This window comes from Pistacia vera, unplaced genomic scaffold, assembly GCF_008641045.1.
Source record: "Pistacia vera cultivar Batoury unplaced genomic scaffold, PisVer_v2 Contig164, whole genome shotgun sequence".
Classification (NCBI taxonomy): Eukaryota; Viridiplantae; Streptophyta; class Magnoliopsida; order Sapindales; family Anacardiaceae; genus Pistacia; species Pistacia vera.
In genome coordinates, this window is record NW_022195726.1 from 509,443 (window position 1) to 528,282 (window position 18,840).

The 18,840-nt window shown below is 34.0% G+C and overlaps 1 protein-coding gene across 2 annotated transcripts; it reads left to right on the plus strand.

Annotated features, from left to right (window-relative positions):
* The first annotated feature begins 10,439 nt into the window (after nt 1-10,439).
* LOC116125412 (methylsterol monooxygenase 1-1-like) lies at nt 10,440-13,683 on the plus strand. 2 transcript variants are annotated; one of them, XR_004127328.1, is made up of 6 exons: nt 10,440-10,994; nt 11,140-11,462; nt 12,500-12,647; nt 12,748-12,780; nt 13,218-13,343; nt 13,440-13,683. XR_004127328.1 is itself a non-coding variant. In XM_031411149.1 (5 exons), exons 1-5 carry the CDS (start codon nt 10,665-10,667, stop codon nt 13,284-13,286), a joined length of 903 nt encoding a protein of 300 aa, XP_031267009.1. In that variant the 5' UTR covers nt 10,440-10,664; the 3' UTR covers nt 13,287-13,683. The 2 variants fall into 2 exon arrangements, 1 of the variants encoding a protein (XP_031267009.1); XM_031411149.1 differs by having other exon boundaries at nt 13,218-13,683.
* Nucleotides 13,684-18,840: the final 5,157 nt, after the last annotated feature.

Here is an 18,840-nt window from a genome sequence, read left to right on the forward strand (position 1 = left end):
ATTAATTAATTATATTTTGCTTCTATAGCTAGACCTTTCGACATGTGAAAGTCTCAGTAGTAGTCCCAAGTACAAACATAAGAATGAAAGCAAGTTTGTGATTTAGCAGCAACTCATGACCCACAATGAAAATATTAAATTTACATCTAGTAGATTAATCAATAGCCAACTATTTTAATATGTCGATGCGTGATTTTGACACCAACGACTTGCACGTGTAAATTGTTAAGCTGTTCTTAAAAATTACATGTGAATGATTATAATCAGATACAAAGACTGAATAAAATGATAGATATGATTTTTAAAGTAGTTCGGATGCTTAAAGCAAATCCTACGTTCACTGTTTCTTTTATATATGTGTGATTACAAGAGATCGCGTATAGCGAACAGTTAACAGAAATACAATAACTGAGTATTCAAAGAGAATATCAAGTTAGTCGCTTTCCTATATGTTATCTTTGCTCTGAAAATAAAAATTACAATCAAAATGAGAGTTCAGTATCAGAATCCTGAAAATAAGAGGGAGAGTCCTCTATTTATAGTAGAGGAATTCAAGGTAATGATGACAAATCTGCAAGTGGGTAGGTGTCGTGCAAGTCCTTCCTTATCTCCCATTGGCTAATAACTTAGGAAATATCCTCAAATTATCTAGGGCTTGGACAGATGTGCGATCTTCAGTCACTCATAGACAAAACCTGAATATGCTAAGTTAGTGACAATCATATTATTTTTGTCATGGAGCAACGTAACAGCTCCTGGATGACGCAAAGTCTTTCTGAACTCTGATTGATGCTCGCTGACATAGGCTAACGTCAGCCCTGATTTTTTAAGCATTACATAATACAACAAGTATCCAATTATGAAAATCATATGCATTCAACGTTGTGAAGATCTTTCCCATAATCAATATGTATTAAATAAGAGGTTGTTGAAGACTAAAGTTAATTTTAGTTTGATATAAAAAGTAATGTCCTTTTATATCAAACTAAAATGCAATTGGAGCCACGCAATTGGACCCAAATGTGCAATATGGAGAAGTGGGCTTGAGCCCATAGTTGATGCTCCTCCATGTGGACGAGTTTAGAAACACAAGTCTTAATTACATGAAAGTGGGCTTAATCACTTAACTTAAAGCTTTAAATTAGCACATTACTTCATAATTCAGTGAAAGAAAATTCTGTCTTTCACTTAATTATGAAGCTTTAAAAGATTTTTGTGTTGACTTCTGGACGAAGTCTTAACAAGAATGGGCTTTCGAGGTAGTTTTCAATACTTTTCCACAACGTTGGGGGCAAATAGTGCTTCCTTATTTCGTAGGGATAGATAATATCATAACAGAGCAATACTACACCTACAATCTCTTCTCACAAACTATATTTTATAATCTCAATATAACAACTCATAATAGATCCTATCTGATAAATTACGACTGAACAATTATGAACTGTTATATAGAAGTTATGAGAAAAAATTTATGAGAAGGGATTTTGGATATAGTATTAGTCTATCATAATAATACAGTAATACTACACTTACCGACTTTTCCCTACCGATTTTCTATCTAGACTGACGTGGCATGTGCCTCTCATCTGCCCCATCAATCCACATCAAATCTGCCTCAATAATTTCATGCCACATCAGTCTGGATAGTAAATCGGTAGGGAAAAGTCGGTAAGTTTAGTATTACTGCATAATAATAACCCTCCAATGAAAGTTATTGAAGTGACCTGGCTTCAATTTCACTCAAATCATTTTGCATAAAATTTATATAATATTAAATGGGCCTGGGCCGACTTTACTAAATATTATTGTAAAGGGGTTGACCTAACTTTTTTTTTTTAATTTTCTAAATGAAAAATGAAAAATAATATTATTTAACTCTTATAAATAATTTTACACTAAAATATTAAATTATATATATCAAAGCATATAAAAACTTCATAAGCATATAATCTCGCACATTGTTATTAATTTTTTTCTTACAAAACTGATAACATAAAAAAAAAAATCAATATTAAAGTATTATTCCAAATTTCAATGTAATGCATAAAATATAATTTGTGTTTTCGCTCAAGTTTGATCTTTGAAACCATATGCAAATTAATAAACCATGACCTCGTTACATCTTATTATTACATTTAATAAATTGATAAGCATAAAATAAAAAATAAAAAAGTTAACTATACTGAATATTAATATGATAACTAGGAGATAGAAAATAATACCTTTTTTTTTTATGTTGAATAATAATAGAAATTAGGAAGACCAGAGCAATTAGATTAAAATTTAAAAAAAAAAAATGGAATAGATAATCAAAATATTACATATCATTTACTATACATTTTTAAATACATATTTAATTAAAAAGTTGAATAAATCAAACGTTTTTTTTAAAACTAAACGTGAATATAATCCGTTAATAAAGATAAAGAAAAAGTACCGAAGACATAAATCAGAGTAAACTCTTATCAAAGATGAGAGGTAAATAGGCCCATAACCGTAACATCATCTAAAAGGGTAAGAAAAATAAAATTTAAATAAAAAATTTTGAATGTGAATTGTTTTTGTAAAAATCCTAAAATATGGTTGAGTCGGGTAAAGTCCACGCATCAGGTCATATTAAAGTATGGGCTGCATTGGTCCATCGTGATGATTAGATTCGGATACGGTTTGATCTGTTATTTCACTTCGCCGTAAATCAGATATTAATGTGGAATGAATGATTGGATAAATGGGTGAAAGTGAAAGTAACAGCGTGAAAGAGATGATGATGAAAAGTAAGATGGGAATGCAATAAAATTGTCGTGGTAGTCATGCTTTCAGAATATCATTCAGAGATAAGCATGACATTGATAGCATTTTCAATCGTTATTCCTCAATCTGCCATATTCTTTAAACCAAGTATCAAGGTTTAAAACATTTTATATATATACAAAGTAAAATTCAATGATGGAAACATGTTCAGTGGAAATCTAAAAGAAAAGAAAGAAAGTGTAAAAGAGGCATGGTACAAAGTTTCTCTTATCTTGGTCTTAGTGATGAAGTGAAATGAATGTAGATGAACATGAAGCCTGGTACAATTATTAAAAGTAGGCATCATCAACTTGACTTTTATGATTACTTTCTTTGACCCTCCAATAGCTATCTAAATTTATTGATTTTTCAACATGTTTTTTCTAACAATCTATTCCCTAGTTAAAATTGGATTTGATTTTGGGAACATGATGGATATTTCCTTCTTTCATGCATGACTCTTGTGTTTGCTTTTGTTTGCTTGAAATTATATGAACACTTATGCACATAACATGATCTACACGTTGCTTTGATTACTTAAGAGTAAATTTATGTGAACTTGATAAATTATAACGTCTCATTGAACTCTAAAACCCTTTTGATGATCTCACGAGACAAAATTCTAGGCAACACACTACTAGAGAAGTGATTTAGCCATTCTTTGGAACATTTGATCTTTTCTAGTCTATCTTTTATTTCGATTGACCATTAGTTTCCCCTTTGAGCTTTAATTACGTTGGTCATTTTGTTTCATCAACCCGTATTGCCTATAAACATTCATCATACCCTTTTTCAAGAAAATTTGTCAATTGCATAGTCATTGAAGAAGAGAAAAATTATGTAAAAGTGTTGCAAGAGCAAGAGCAAGGTTTTGTTGCCATAAGTTTTATTTTATTTTATTTTATTTTTTTTTAAGTTTCAGAAAGTTGAATAAAATAGGAAATTGCAATGTGTGCTCATGTTTGGTTGCTCTAGATAGTAATTGTATAGTTTCTTTTTTTCTTTGAATGGTGAAGTCCTCATTGAATTTTCTTGTTTTGAAATTTATATCCGTTCTTTTCTTAACCATTACCCTAAGCTGAACATTACAAATTAATATAAAAATCTTATGATCTTTAATAGTGTGATTGTACTACATTAGTGGAAAGTTGGTTTGAAAATCGAGCATATGAAGTTCGAGAATTAAATTTCTAGATAAATTGATATGGGTTGTTAGAGTAGCACATTGGGATTGTTTTTCACACACAATTGAGGATTTCTTGTGACTTAAGGTATGCTCTTCAGTTAGCACTGAAACTTGTTCAATATGTGTTCTTTTTCTTGAATCATATTCTGTGTGCAATCGATGTGGAAACTATTGTGAGGAATCAACTTTTGCATTTCTCTTTTACTTTTGTTCTTTCTTTTGCTGAGGGCTAGCAAAAACTTAAGTTTGGGAAAATTTGATAGGCTTAAATCTGTATATCTATTTCATGCCCTCATTACTTATTTATTTGCTCTTTAGGTCCTAATTTCAATGGATTATTCTCACTTTTGTTTTGTTTTGTGATTTTATTAGGTTTTGAATAAAACAAGAAGATTTCAGTACGAATTGCGAGTTTTGGAACATGATTTGTTATTGTTACGATAACTTGAGTTTTAGATGGATTTGGACGATTCTTAAAGTATTGGACAGCTGACTTGAAGGGATACAATTCATATGTTCATGAATTCACTAGATTCTTGAGTTATCATGCTTGATTTTTAACAACTTTGTGTGTCACAGCATTAAAAATGTTCTATCGCAACGATTCACTTTCAGGGTTTTTTCTGGTTTAAGGGTGCACCGTGACATTCAAAATGTTGCACTGCGGCTCATGTGAAGGTAAAACAAGCCTAGGTTTCTTTTCACAGTTTTATTCGGATTTTCTGAATTTGATTCACCTAATATTATTCCAAAATCGTCCCTAGAAGCCAAGCACTATAAATAGATGTCCTTAGCAATTTAGAAAGGGGGAGAGAAGGGAGGAGACTAGCCACAATTTTGAGTAGAAAAAGCATCTACTTTTGCAAGCTCTAGATCGTCAATTAGGGAAGCTTTTTTTTATTCCTCTTTAGAACTCATGTCTTTCTTTTAGTCAGTTTTTATTTCGATTCATTTAATTATGAACTAAATTAATTTTCTAGGGCTAAGATGCAACTCAATTTATGATTATGTTTTGATGGATTAATGTTAAACTTTGTTAAGAAATTCTTTTCTAAGTTTTTATTATGAAAAATACTACATTAATTTACAACCCAATCTCACAATCTTCTCTTACAACCCTAATGTGTCAGTAGATTGACACTGTCACGTCAGTTTCCACAACACCCAAGACACCAAAAGCACTACTAGAAACAAACGATCGTTTCTTTAGAAGGAACAATCATTACTTATTAATAAACAACTATTCCTTCACAAGGAACAGTTGTTCCTTAAAGAACAACCAAATGAACAATCATTCCTTTCATAAGGAATGGTTATTCCCTCCATGATGAATGGTTGTTCCTTATTTATGAATGGTCATTTCTTCATAAGAAACAGTCATTCCTTCCATGAGAAACTATTATTCCTTCATAAGGAACAACTGTCACTTTGGTCTAGTCAAAATCATTTTAACATGACAGCACCAATTCAGCTACCATGTTAAGGGTTGTAAGAAAAGTTTGTGAGAAAAGGTTGTTGGCGTAACATTACTATTTTATTATTGTTCTTTTGCCTTCAATTCCTTTGGTGCCGAGAGTTGATTGATCTAATGAACTAGGTTGAGATCGAAAAATAAAATCTAGTTAGTCTAAATAATAAACAACGTAAGTTGAATGAATAGTTGAGATACTAGACATGATTTGTGGGACTTGTTTTAAATTTCAAAAGGTTTAATGAACCCTTAAGACCTAAATTCAATTTAAAGATATCTTAGATTGGTAATAGAGGGTTAATCTGATAATTGTTTGAGAGAAAATATTATAATTTCAGAGAATTTTGCCTTTAGTAAAGGCTTAACAATGATAGCATGATTTGTCAAGATATGAGAGTAAATTGGTGTGAAGTCTATGTCTAAGTTTTTGTCATGTTGTTTTACAACTAGCTTCCTTTGTGATTTGTGATTTATTTTCTTTATTTCTTTATTCTGTTTAAAAATTGTTATTATTCAATCAAATTTCAATTAATCAAATAATAATAAGAATAATTAATTTTGGTAATTGGTAATTAGTAATTAGTAATTTTATGGGGTTTAATATTCGTATTTACATGCTATATTACTTGCACTTGCCAAAAGCTTAGTTAAGTTTTTGGCGGCATTGCCCAGGAGAGAGAGAGAGAGAGAGAGAGATGCAAAAGGAAAATGAGGAAAAAACAAAAGAGAAGAAAGAAACAAAAGGGGAACGCTTTACGGTTCTTATAAAAAGGCAAAAGTACCCTTTTAAAAGTTTGAAAATACCAAGAATATCTTGTTTATCACCAAAATTAATTGAATGGGGCTACCCATGCATTTTGGAAAGTGGCAGGTGGTATCTATGAATCGCCAAATATATGAGGGTTTAATCAGTTATCCCACAAATTTATGGCAGATATAGTTTTTATTTAGTAAACTTATTGAGTAAATACTTAGCTTAGATTTGATTATCCAAGTATTTGTAAATTAATCCTTAAGATTGTATTATTAGTTTTTCCACATAGATTTATAAGTTTAATACCTATGAATGTACGTTCTCACTGTCCATAGATATACTATCATAACTAGCTAAAATATTGACGAATTAATTATGATATTAATTTCTACTATAATAAAAGAGAACAGTTTGTGTCCACAAGTTACATAATTCACTCATGATTCAGACATATCTTTCTTAATTGTCATATTGTCAAATTTAAGTTTTAATGCATCATAATGCGCACATGTTTTTGTCCAAAGTCAAAATAAATTTTCATTGATTTAGCCTTAGACAACTTTGTATTTATTTACCATGATATTTAGGTTGCAATTACCCTTCCACTAAAATTAAAGTGCTAACATTTGACGAAAACGCAAAATGTTTAGAACTATAAGCGAAATGGGAGGGAGGTAGACTTTTGAGTATAGTTAGAAAAAATGATAAAATATTAATTATAATTATTTTCATCTATATTCTTCATAACTACAATAAAATATAAAACAAGTAAGATTTTTAAAAAGTATTTAATTATATGATAAAGTTATAACAGAATCATTTAAACTATATATTTTTTTTAAAACTAATGTATATAAATTTACCGTTAAGAAATTTGAAACTTAGGCATTTAAAGTTAACCTTTAAGGGGCGTGTGGTTCAGGGAATGTTGGATTACTAGAAAGTTATATTACCTTAGATTATTAGGAATCCTTAGGAAAATGTGTTTGGTTAATGTGTGAGTATGTTATATTAATATGTTTGGTTAGGAGGAATAAATTAGTGGGTATATTATTTAAATTACTTAATTGTCCTCTAATTAAATATTATTATTATATTATTTTTTTAATATTGATTATTATTTGGATTATTATAAACCCCCTGCATTAAAAAACTTAGCAAAAACAATCTCATAATAAAAGTTTGGAAAATTAACAAAGCACCCTCACCAACCCAACCACTGTCGGCAACCATCACAGGCCGCCAGCAACCTAACGGCGCACGAAAGATAGTAAATGGCCTCCATGCATCGTATGGCCATTTTTCGCCAGAGATCTGGCCAAAAATGTCCAGACGTGACAGATCTGGCTGTCGATGGTCATTGATGACCAAATCGACGGATTTGACCTTTAACAACCAAATTAGATTTGGCCATGAACGGCTAGATCTGACACGATCTGGCCATTTCCGGTAAGATATTTGGCCAAAAATGGCCATATCAATGCACGACGGCCATTTTCGGCCTTTCGTGGGCCGTTCCGGTTGAGGCGATGGCTGGCCGCGGTGGTCGTTGCCGGCGGCAGGTGGGTGGCTTGGGTGGGTTGCAATTTGTTTTGAATTCAACGGTAATTTTGTCCAAAAAGTTAATTAATTAGGGTGAAATAGTAAAAGTCATATTCATGTAAATAAATTTTAAAAAAAATGCATTATTGTCCCTAAAAATTTACTAATAAGGGAAAAAAGATTACCCTGGTAATCTTAGAATACCTAAGAAAATGGAGGTAATCAGATTACCTCTAATATTACCAATAGTAACTATTATTGGTATTTGAAGATTACTGGAATCTTATATTATTTGACAACCAAACGTGGTAATCAAGTAATATAAAATGACATAACTCTAGTAATCCCATATTACCCCCAACCAAACGCCCCCTTAGGGTGTGTTTGCTTGGGGGTAATGGAGGATTACTGAAGTAATATAAGATTCCGGTAATCTTCCAAAATCAATAGTAATTATTGTTGGTAATATTTGAAATAATTTGATTACCTCTATTTTTTTAGGTATTTTAAAATTACTTAGTAATTTTATTTTTGTTATAATTTTACCCTTTAGGGGCCATTTGGATCGGGGGTAATATTCGTTTATCTTGCAATATTTATGTGCTTGGTTTGCAAATAATAAAATATTATGGTAATTTTTTTATTGCAAATAGTGTTTACTATTGGTAATGTGGAGGGTAATTTTATTACCTTGTTAGAGGGTGTTATTAAGGCTCCGTTTGTTACACTCTTGGGAATGTTATTATTAGTATTCCCAATAAAGTTAAACAGTAAAATTGACTTATTCTTAAAATATTATTCTATATTATTCAATTTCTTTTAAACCCTTATAAATTTGTTAATTTAACTAAACACCCCTAAATATTTTTTTTTAGAAATTGCAAAAACACCTCAGCAACCCTCCGGCGGTGGTAGCCGGTTGTCCGTATTTAATGGGTGAGTTGGGAGTGTTTTTGTTACCTTTTAATATTTTATTATAGGGGTGTTTAGTAAATAAACAAATATAGGGGGTATTTTTGTTAATTTCTAAATCCTACATCGCAATACCCGCCCAATTTAACTTTTTTCAAAATATTATTCTAAAACGTATCAGAATAATGAACCAAACGGACCCTAAAATATTACCAGGGTAACATGATTTTTCTTCCCATTTTGCCTTTAATTAAAAACCATTTCGAACTCAATTGCCCTCAAATGTCTACCAAATAACAATTACACAGCCTCCCTACGTTTGAGAAATTAGCTAAAACACCCCAACCATAAAAAGTTTAAAAGTTAGCAAAATACCCCCAGCCACCTAAAACCACAGTTGGTCATGACTCACCACCGTCGGGCGCCAGCATCAGTTGCAGTGATGGTGCACGACCGACGGGATCTGGCTGGTCGTGCGCGGGTAAGGCCTTTTTGGGCCTTAGATTACAGATCCATGGTTAGAAACGACTAGATCTGACGTCTCTATGGCTGTTTCACATCCAAAGATGTGGCCGTCAAACGGCCACAGATCTGGCCATTTTCCGGCCATGGATTTGTGATCTATGGCCATTTTTGGCTTTGTTGGCACACGACCGGCCATATATAGCCAGTTATGCACCATTTCGTCGACTGTCGGTGACGACTGGCGGTGGTGATTGGCTGTCGGCAATGGCTTTAGGGTGGGTGGGGGTGATTTTGCTATAAATTAAAGTTTTATATGGCTGGGGTGTTTTAGCGAAAATTCAAATGTAGGGGGTTAAAGGAAATAATTCAAAAAATAATAATAAAAAATTACTATTATATTAAAATTTAAAAAGGAGGGCAATTTAGTAATCTATATAACATACCCACCCATTTATCCTCCCAACCAAACACATTTTCTTAACATTTGTAGTAATCTTCGAGGTGATATTTCTTTTCGTTAATATAATATACTCCTATAATAAAACATTATATGATCCAAACGTCCCATTATTAATAATTTTTTTGACAAAAATACCCTTATTTTGAAATTAATTTACAAATATATTCATAGACTATTTTATCCTCATGTACACATTTTCTAGGATATAAATACCCCTAGACTTTAAAAAATTATCCAAGAGTGGTGGTAGGATCCGGCCACCAACGCCAACTGCCGGTCGGCTACAGAATGGCACACGACCGGCTAGATCTGGCTGACTGTGCATCGTTAAAGCTGTTTCTGACCATGGATATCTGATCTATGGCTGGAAACGACTATAGATTTAGCCTTTTCACGGCCACATCTTTGGTCGTGAAACGACTAGATCTACCTGAAAAAGGCTTTACCAGCGGGTGGCGCACGGTCAGCCAGATCCAGCCGGTTGGTGTGGCCGGCGGTGGTGGCTGGCTGCCGCCAGTGGCTTGGGGTGAGTAGGGGTGATTTTGTTACAAATTAAAGTTTTCTATAGTTGGATTGTTTTAGCAAAGTTTCAAATATAAGGGGTTAAAAAATATTTTAAAAAATAATATTATATTAATATTTAAAAATGAGGGCAATTTAGTAATGTTTATAACATACCCACAAATTTATCCTTAAATCTAATTAAACATATTTTCTTAAACATTCCTACTAATCTTCAAGATAATCTACCTTTCCATTAATATAAGTAATACACACTTCGTGATAATAATAATAATAATAATAATAATAGATAAATAAATAAATGCTATGTAATATATATTGTTTCAGCACTGGTATCATATATGATACGAAGAAGACGAGATAGGCATCACCAAAATAGTATTCAATCTGTCTGGTTTTCTATGGTTTCAAAGTTCCCTTCCCGCATATTTTAACTAACACATATCTCTCTTGCCAGCGCACCACTTAACCAAGTTAAACGAGTTGTTTTGGTCCCCCTCCCGTCTCCATCACGCGCCACCATCACCGTCTGATCTTCACCACAAGTTAAACGCCAAAAATGCTGCCCTACGCCACTCTCGAAGAAGCCGCCACTGCGCTGGGTCGGAACTTGACGTTTGCGGAGACATTATGGTTCAATTACTCGGCTCAAAAATCGGATTACTTTCTCTACTGCCACAACATTCTGTTTTTATTCGTGATCTTTTCAGTTGTGCCTCTTCCCATGTTGGTCATTGAGCTCCTGGGATCTAGTAGTTTTGATAAGTACAAGATTCAGCCTAAAGTTAGGCTCTCTTTTCCGGAGATGTTTGGGTGTTACAAGGATGTTATGCGCATGTTCTTTCTTGTTGTTGGCCCGCTTCAACTTGTGTCTTATCCCTCCATCAAGGTGATTTTCCTTCTGGGTTCTGCTTTCTTTTTTTTTTTTTTGAGTGAATTTTTGATAAATCATATGAGACTTGGTTAGTCATTGTGAATTTATGAATTGTATAATCTGATTTTGTTGTCTTGATAAGTTATGTGGGTTTATGCAGCTGATTGGGATTAGAACTGGGCTGCCATTGCCGTCGGGATGGGAGATTTTTGTGCAATTGGCAGTGTACTTTATGGTGGAGGATTATACAAATTACTGGATCCACAGATTTCTCCATGGGAAATGGGGGTATGAGAAAATCCACCGTGTTCACCATGAATATTCTGCTCCAATTTCATATGCCGCGCCATATGCGCATTGGGCTGAGGTTTTGATCCTTGGGATTCCATCTTTTCTTGGTCCGGCAGTTGTTCCTGGCCACATGATTACTTTCTGGTTGTGGATTGCTTTGCGGCAGATTGAGGCCATTGAGACTCATAGTGGGTATGTATGCATGTATTTTTTTTTTTAGCTTTAGTTGATGATGATTAAATGATGTCAACTTTAGAATTTACTTCAGGCCTTTTTCTTTTTGGTGGAATTCTACGTAAAGTGTCTTAAAGATGTTTTAATCGTGGCTTGTCTTTTGTTGATGAGGACGAGGATTGGTTTGGTGCCTTTTCCTTTTCAATTTTACTGTTTTTTTTTTTTTTTTTATTGTTTCTCTTATGTTTGTTTTTTGGTGAGTTAGTTGGTTTTATTACTGCACAACTTGATCAATCTCTAAAATTTGGGACAAGGGATGATTTCACATCAAGCCATAGTTTGTATCAAGTGCTGACTCATGTTTTTGTGTTATTTTAGCATGAACCGCTGGAGTTTCTTAAATTGGCAAAAGGGATTTCTTTTTTTTTTTTTTTTTTTTTTTTTTTAAAACTACGACTATAGCATGTCAATTGAGGGATATCAAGAAACTTAAAGTTTGGCTACTTTGTGAACTGAAGTGTGCTACTATTTTATTTCTTTAGCTGTTGTGTTTAATCTAATGCACTTCAATTTTTGTTCATCTTTCCTGCATTGTTTACAATTCCATTGCCAAGCCGCTGCATGTGCTTAGCTTTCTGATCACCATTGGACTATAAATGTAGACTGGTTAATTTGATGAAAAGATAACTAAATTTCACAAACTGATTGAGGCAGCTACTGGGGCTTCTTGGAAACGGAAAGGAGACTCGAGTTTTTCTTTTATATAGATTTTGAACTAAAATGCCTAAAGAGCTGTGTTGCATTTTTCAGCAATCATGGTGCTGAATAAATTTCTACACATATGATTCATATGATATTAATGACCTTCTTCTATTTAGTTGTTCGCTGTTATGATGGCTTTATCCCATTCTCCAACAATGCTTATCTGCAGAATGCTCTTCATATCATTTATGTGTTGAAGCTTCTTGTTTCACATGTTGCTCTGTTCTATTATTTTTGTCTTATGAGATTACTGTAGCGTGGAAGCATGTCATAATATGTTTGTTCTTATTCAGGTATGACTTCCCCTGGACTCCTACAAAGTACATTCCATTTTATGGTGGTGCAGATTACCATGACTATCATCATTACGTGGGAGGACAAAGCCAGAGCAACTTTGCTTCTGTTTTCACCTATTGTGATTTCATTTATGGAACTGATAAGGTGATTACCTATTATGTGTGATTATACTATGTGCTCTTTTGGCTAATAATTTCAACTGATAGAATGGTTCTGAGATTTATTTGTTTATTTATTTTTGAAGGGTTATCGCTATCAAAAGAAGGTCCTTAGCAAGGTAACCTGCTGCACTTTTTCTTTTCATTTAATAATTTATTATCCTTCTATGGTATCTTGGTGGAGTTTACTTTTTTTCTTCAACATATAGGTAAGTGTTACTCATTGTTGATATAGGTCCAATGAAAATGTGATAAAAAGTAGTAAAAGCAGTTGATTTTCCATTATGAAAAAGTTATATCTTTAGAGATATTGGACACTTGTTTCACCTCTTATGAATTGGATAGATATTATAATTGGATATTTTTATACTAATCTAGGTAGAATTAGAACTTGTTGGGTGTTTTGTTTCATGGATGCTATTGTCCCTGTTGACCACACATGCCATATTGCTTTCCAGTTAATCTTTAGTTATAACACACTGTTGTTTATCAGAGATTTCTTGAATGTCCTGGTTCTTTTTGGTCTTGCTAATTATTTCTTCTTGATCTGTTACAGATGAAAGAGGAATTAAGAGGAGTTGGTAAGAAGAATGGAGGCTTTTATCAAGATCTTAAATCAGAGTAATTTTCTGACTGCAGAATCCTTGTCGAGAACAATGCACTTGTGTCATATTTCTTACTGGTGACTGCTCCTGGAAATCTCTGATTTCAAGTAGATATTTCCTTGCCATTTTGGTAAAATAGACGTCTTTAACTTGGGGATTGTGATTTTATGTAGCTTGAGGGGAGCTGAAGTCTTCATTGTTAATGTTTAGAATTTGAACATTATGGTCTAAGTAAGGATATATGAACTGGAATTATGGCTTGTCTTTATAATCTTGATATAAGTAATTAGCTTAGTATCAAAACGTATGCCATTTGAATGTGATGTTTCCGATTAGAACTTTGGTTGTTCATGTAATATGAACCAGAAGCTGTCGAATGTAAAATTCAAAGATCAAATAGTTTTGGGATGCTTTCCAGATCTGCATATCTAAGATGATATTCATGGAAAAAAGCAACCAGGTTTCTGAAGAGAAATCTTGGAGCTTTAGAACAGAACTCAACCAACCAATATGTCTTGAAGCTGAAATATAAATTAAAATCAAAATTGAAAATAGGGATGTGGCATTCATCAAAATTCCAGAACCAGACATTGGAGATGGTACTGAAATGAAATGAACTTGAAAAGTCTATGTAACAAGCTGTCATGGCAACAATTCTTTATTAAGTTCGCAATTTCTTAAGGCTCTAGCACATAAGTACACCATTTCTCAAGGCAAATGACAAACCATAAGCCCACCATAAACAAAGACTCCGATGTCATAGTAACTTAAGGCTCAGACATGCTCTAGCATTCATTTTCACAGCTCCATCATTTCTTAAGGTTTTGGCACAAGTCCACCCTAATCCAAGGCTTCGACAAAAATCCACTCTAACCAAAAGTCGATAGATCCAAACCACTTCAATAGGCAATGCTTGTGGATTATAGTGTGGAAGTGTGAGATTATCTACTAAGGCCTATTAAACTAATATATTGCTTTGAATTAGGCTCACTTGGAAGGTACTTAATTAGTGTGAAAGTTTTTCAAAAATTCTTCCAAAAGTTATTTTAGTCTAAACATACTATTTCCTACTAATCTATGTAGCAAAAGTACAATTCTACCCTCTAAAATTAGAAAAATCATAATTTCTTAAAATACCCTTTGATTTCAAGGTTTTCGTCCTAAAACAATTTCTAAAAGCAAATCCTGTGGTTAAAGCTGATAAATTGGAGAGGATTTGAATTTTAGATCTAATTTTGGTTTGGTTTGTTTTGGTATGGTTTTTACTTGGGGCTGGTTTGTTTTCATCTGTGAAGACTTAAAAAAAGTGAATCTTTTAACATTCACATATTTACTAGTTGTTTGGTTTCACCAATTAAAACTGAGAATAAGTCATTCATTTTAATGGAAAAACTAAAAAAAAATTGGCTTTTAACTTTATACAAAAGACTTAATTGTTGCCTTAAATGACTTCTCACAAAATAATGAAATATCCGTGCTCTAATATTTAAAGAGGAAACGACTTACACCTCTATAAAGACAAAATGGTACTAAAAAAGTTTTGAAACGATAAATACCCACCCTCCATAGTTTGTTAGTAAAAACCATTAACTGATGTGACATTATTAATGTTCTTTCATCTCTAAGCGATAATTTTGACTTTTTATATTTTATAAAAATCCAGATTTTTTTTTCTTCTATTTCTTTATTATCTTTTACTCTATTTTCTCTTTCTTTCCATCACATCTCATCATCAGTAATGCTATAGACACCGAAAATTGGTATCGAAAATTTGCATCGAAATGCGTAACACCTGACTCAGACGTTGCCACGTAAGACACGATACAAGACTTCCGTAAACGGACGGTCATCCAACATTTTCGGACTACCGCCCATACTTTTTGGACAGCCATTCATTCAGGAATGGACGATGGTCCATAAAACATTTATAAAAATAAACTAAAAATTAATGGACGACCATCCAAATACTAGGGACAGGTGTTCCTTTAATATGAACAGCCGTCCAAATTATATGGACAACTGTCCAAATAAGCACATTAGATGGACGCCTGTCCATCTAATGTGGACGACAATCCCTTTAAAAGGGAAGGGACTGCCGTCCACATTAGATGGACAGGCATCCCTATTCTTCCACTTCCACTTGTTTATTCTTCAACTCCTCCCTCATTCTTATGGGAATAGACTGAGATGAATGTTGACTATTGTCTTCTTTATTAGTTTCATTTACTGAACAATCATCTTTTATTACAACCATATGTGATGAAGGAGCTATTTCTTTGGTCTTGGTCTCTAACTTCACATTCTTCGGCTTTAGATGCTTGCAGAAAGTATCATGGTCAGATATATTATCAGAAGTTTTTTCTTTGGAACCAGATGAACTTTCAACAGAACCACCATCCTTACAAGATGCATTCTGCACTGTAATCTGGATCTCACCTGCTTTCTCTATGTTTTTCTCTTCAAGATGCTCTTCAAGTAGCACAGACACATTCTTCATTAAACTATCTTCAGTAACAACCTTTTGCAAATTCTTCCTTTTCATTTTTTTCTCACTATCCTGGCATGCAGGTTGACCCTCTAAACTGTTAACAGAGGCTTCCCTCATCTCAATATCTCCCAAGACGTGTGCTGGGGTAGCATTCTCCACTTTTATTACCTTATCTAACTTATTCTCTATTAGGTCAACTGTATGGGCTTCTTCTGAATGGTCGAATAAAGTATCTCTTCTACCATCCTTTATGCAGTCTGAACTATTAATCGAAGACTTAGAGGATTTTCTCTTTCTCTTCCTATGATAAGTCTTAGCATCGCTTCATTCACGAGAAACAATATCATTCTCGGAAGGAAGATCTTGTTTCTCCATCAAATTTGTACTCTTCAAAGAATCACTTTGATTTCTAGAGAGGCGTAAATCTCCTTTCATCGAAACCAAATCCAACTTTTCTAGAGCAATTTTCACATCTTCTTTTCCAAAATGCTCAACATTAGCCATTTGTAGATTAGCTGGACTATAATTTTCAAAGGCCTTGTGACCATCATTCTGCTTATTACTCTCATTCTCTTCTAGACACAAACTGATATCCTCATTAGGTTGTTTCTCCATTGCATATGTTGACTGGCAGTTGTAAAGATGAGTCCCTTTCTGGAAACATATCTGTTGTCACATAATCATTCAGATTCTCCTTCTTTTTCTTTTTTCTCATCCTTTTTCTCAACAGACGACTCAAATTCATTGGGCCTATTATAACAAGAGTAGCCACTAACTCCATCTTTGTGCTTGTATCAAACATACCATCTACTTTACCGGTTGCAGTTTCAGGAACCTTCTTTATGCTCACATCTACAGAAGCTTCTGTTCTTAAGGGAGCAGTAATTGTTTCAGAAGTAACTTCCTGAAGATTAACATCTATATAATCAGTTTTTGGAGCATTAAGCCTCTTTTTCTTCTTCAGCCTCTTCTTCTTTTTCTCATTATGCAAACAATCCAAACTAGAATTAGATTATGCCTCTATGAAACCAGACTCCAAACCAACTTTAACCACGAATTCTACATATAAATCTCTACCTTCTGGAATTTCCTGCATTGAAGAAGCTCCCTTGAAACAATCATGACTTGTATCATCATCATTATTATTATTATTATTTAAGAAGCTCCCTACTTTAATCGGAGTAGCCACAAATTCCATCTTTGGGCTTGTATCACACATAACCTCCACTTTACTGGGAGCAGTTTCATGAACCTTCTTTATGCTCACATCAATAGAAGCTTCTGTTAATAAGGGAGCAGTTATAGTTTGGGCTTGTATCACACATAACCTCCATTTTACTAGGAGTAGTTTCAGGAACCTTCTTTATGCTCACACGGACTGCCGTTTTCCATTAAATCAGGACAGCAATCCCTTTAAAAGGGAAGGGACTGCCATCCACACTAGATGGACAGGCGTCCATCTAGTGTGATTATTTGGACGGCACTATCCAAATTAAAGGGATGCTTGTCCCTAGTATTTGGACAAGAGTCCATTGATTTTTTTATTTATTTTTAAATATTTTCTATGGACCGTCGTCCATTCTTGAATGAATGGCTATCCAGGAAGTATGGACGGTCATCCGAAAATGTTGGACGGCGTCCATTTACAGAAGTCTTCTATCGTCCTACGTGGTGATGTCTGAGTCAGGTGCCACGTATTTCGATGCAAATTTTTGGTACCAACTTTTGGTGTACATAGCATTTTTTATCTCATCACTTCATCTTCTCTGCCTCTTCTCTTTCTCTTATTTTTCTTTCCTTTCTTCTCCCTTTCTCTTTTCTGTCTCCCTCCTCCTCCTCCTCCAATCTTCATCTTCTTCATCTCCCACTTTTCTCGTCTTCATCTTCCCATCTGGCCAAATCGCACCCGATCGGTGCGATTTTGGCCGGAATTGTATCAAATTGGGGGTGATTTTGCCTGGGTCGGGTGCGATTGCGGCCAAATTGCATCCAGCGGCGTGCGATTCGCCGGAATCGCACCAGTTGCACCTCCATCAAACCTACCACCATTTCCTCCTCCATCCCTGCCTCGAGCTCCTCCTCCCCACCATTTCCTCTCTCCTTCTCCCTTCTATTGTTTAAACATGAAGTAAATCCTTAAATAAACCAAATTATGTGCTTGCCTGTTGTGGAAGCTCTTCATGCGAATGCCTATGTTTTGCTTTTACTTTGTTTGGTTAGGCAGAATGGTGAAGCAAATGGCTGATTCTTTTGCTTGTAGTTCGTTTTACGTTTTTGGAGCAGAACCGCTACGTATTATGATGATTGCAGGTGGCATAAAGGGGGATAGCTAGAGTTAGGAGTGTAATTGAGTCAAGTTGAGTATCTAGTAAATCGAACTTGACTCGATCGCTACAACATTGAGTTCGAGCCTGATCGAGCCTAAGAAATTAAGTTCGAACTCGAATTCAGTACTTGAAATTAGAATTCGAGTTCAAATTTGAGTTCGTATAATCGATTTTTTTTTCCTTAGTTTTAATCGAGTTCGAGTTTGAACTTGATTTCGAGCTCATCTAACAGGGGTGGATTTGCAAATTTTATAACTTTTAAATTACATATAACCCATATTACTTTAAAAACTATCAACTTAACCATCAAGCTTGGAAATACTCGCGAACATATCGAGTCGAGTTCTTTTGTGATCAAACTCGACTCGATTAACTACTCGCACTACTCGAACTCGACTCGACTAATGCTGAGTCGAGTTCAAGCCAACATCGAGTTGAGTTTGAGTAACTCGCGAGTGGCTCGACTCGATTTTCACCTCTAACTGGACTGTGGAGTTTCTTTCTTGATTCGGCTTTGATAGTAAAGGATATTTCCTTTTTGTTTATTTTTGCTTCTTGTGTTGTTGCTGCCTTGGCCTGTCCCAAGGTGTGTTGCTTGGAGGGGAGTCCCCTCCTTTAGGCTGTATTTTTTTTTAATTTTTTTCTATAAAATTATTGGAGTATTAAAAAAAAAAATTGAATTTGTATTTTAATTTGAGTTGAGCAATTGAGAATCTGAATTGAGAGGAATGATTTGAGAATTTTTAAGTTGGGAGGTGA

What these genes read in the sequence shown, in the direction of transcription:
- LOC116125412 (XM_031411149.1), top strand. Translation starts at nt 10,665, where the DNA reads ATGCTGCCCTACGCCACTCTCGAAGAAGCCGCCACTGCGCTGGGTCGG. An exon ending in TGTCTTATCCCTCCATCAAG is followed by an intron (nt 10,995 to 11,139) that starts GTGATTTTCCTT and finishes GGGTTTATGCAG; the next exon opens with CTGATTGGGATTAGAACTGG. An exon ending in AAAAGAAGGTCCTTAGCAAG is followed by an intron (nt 12,781 to 13,217) that starts GTAACCTGCTGC and finishes GATCTGTTACAG; the next exon opens with ATGAAAGAGGAATTAAGAGG.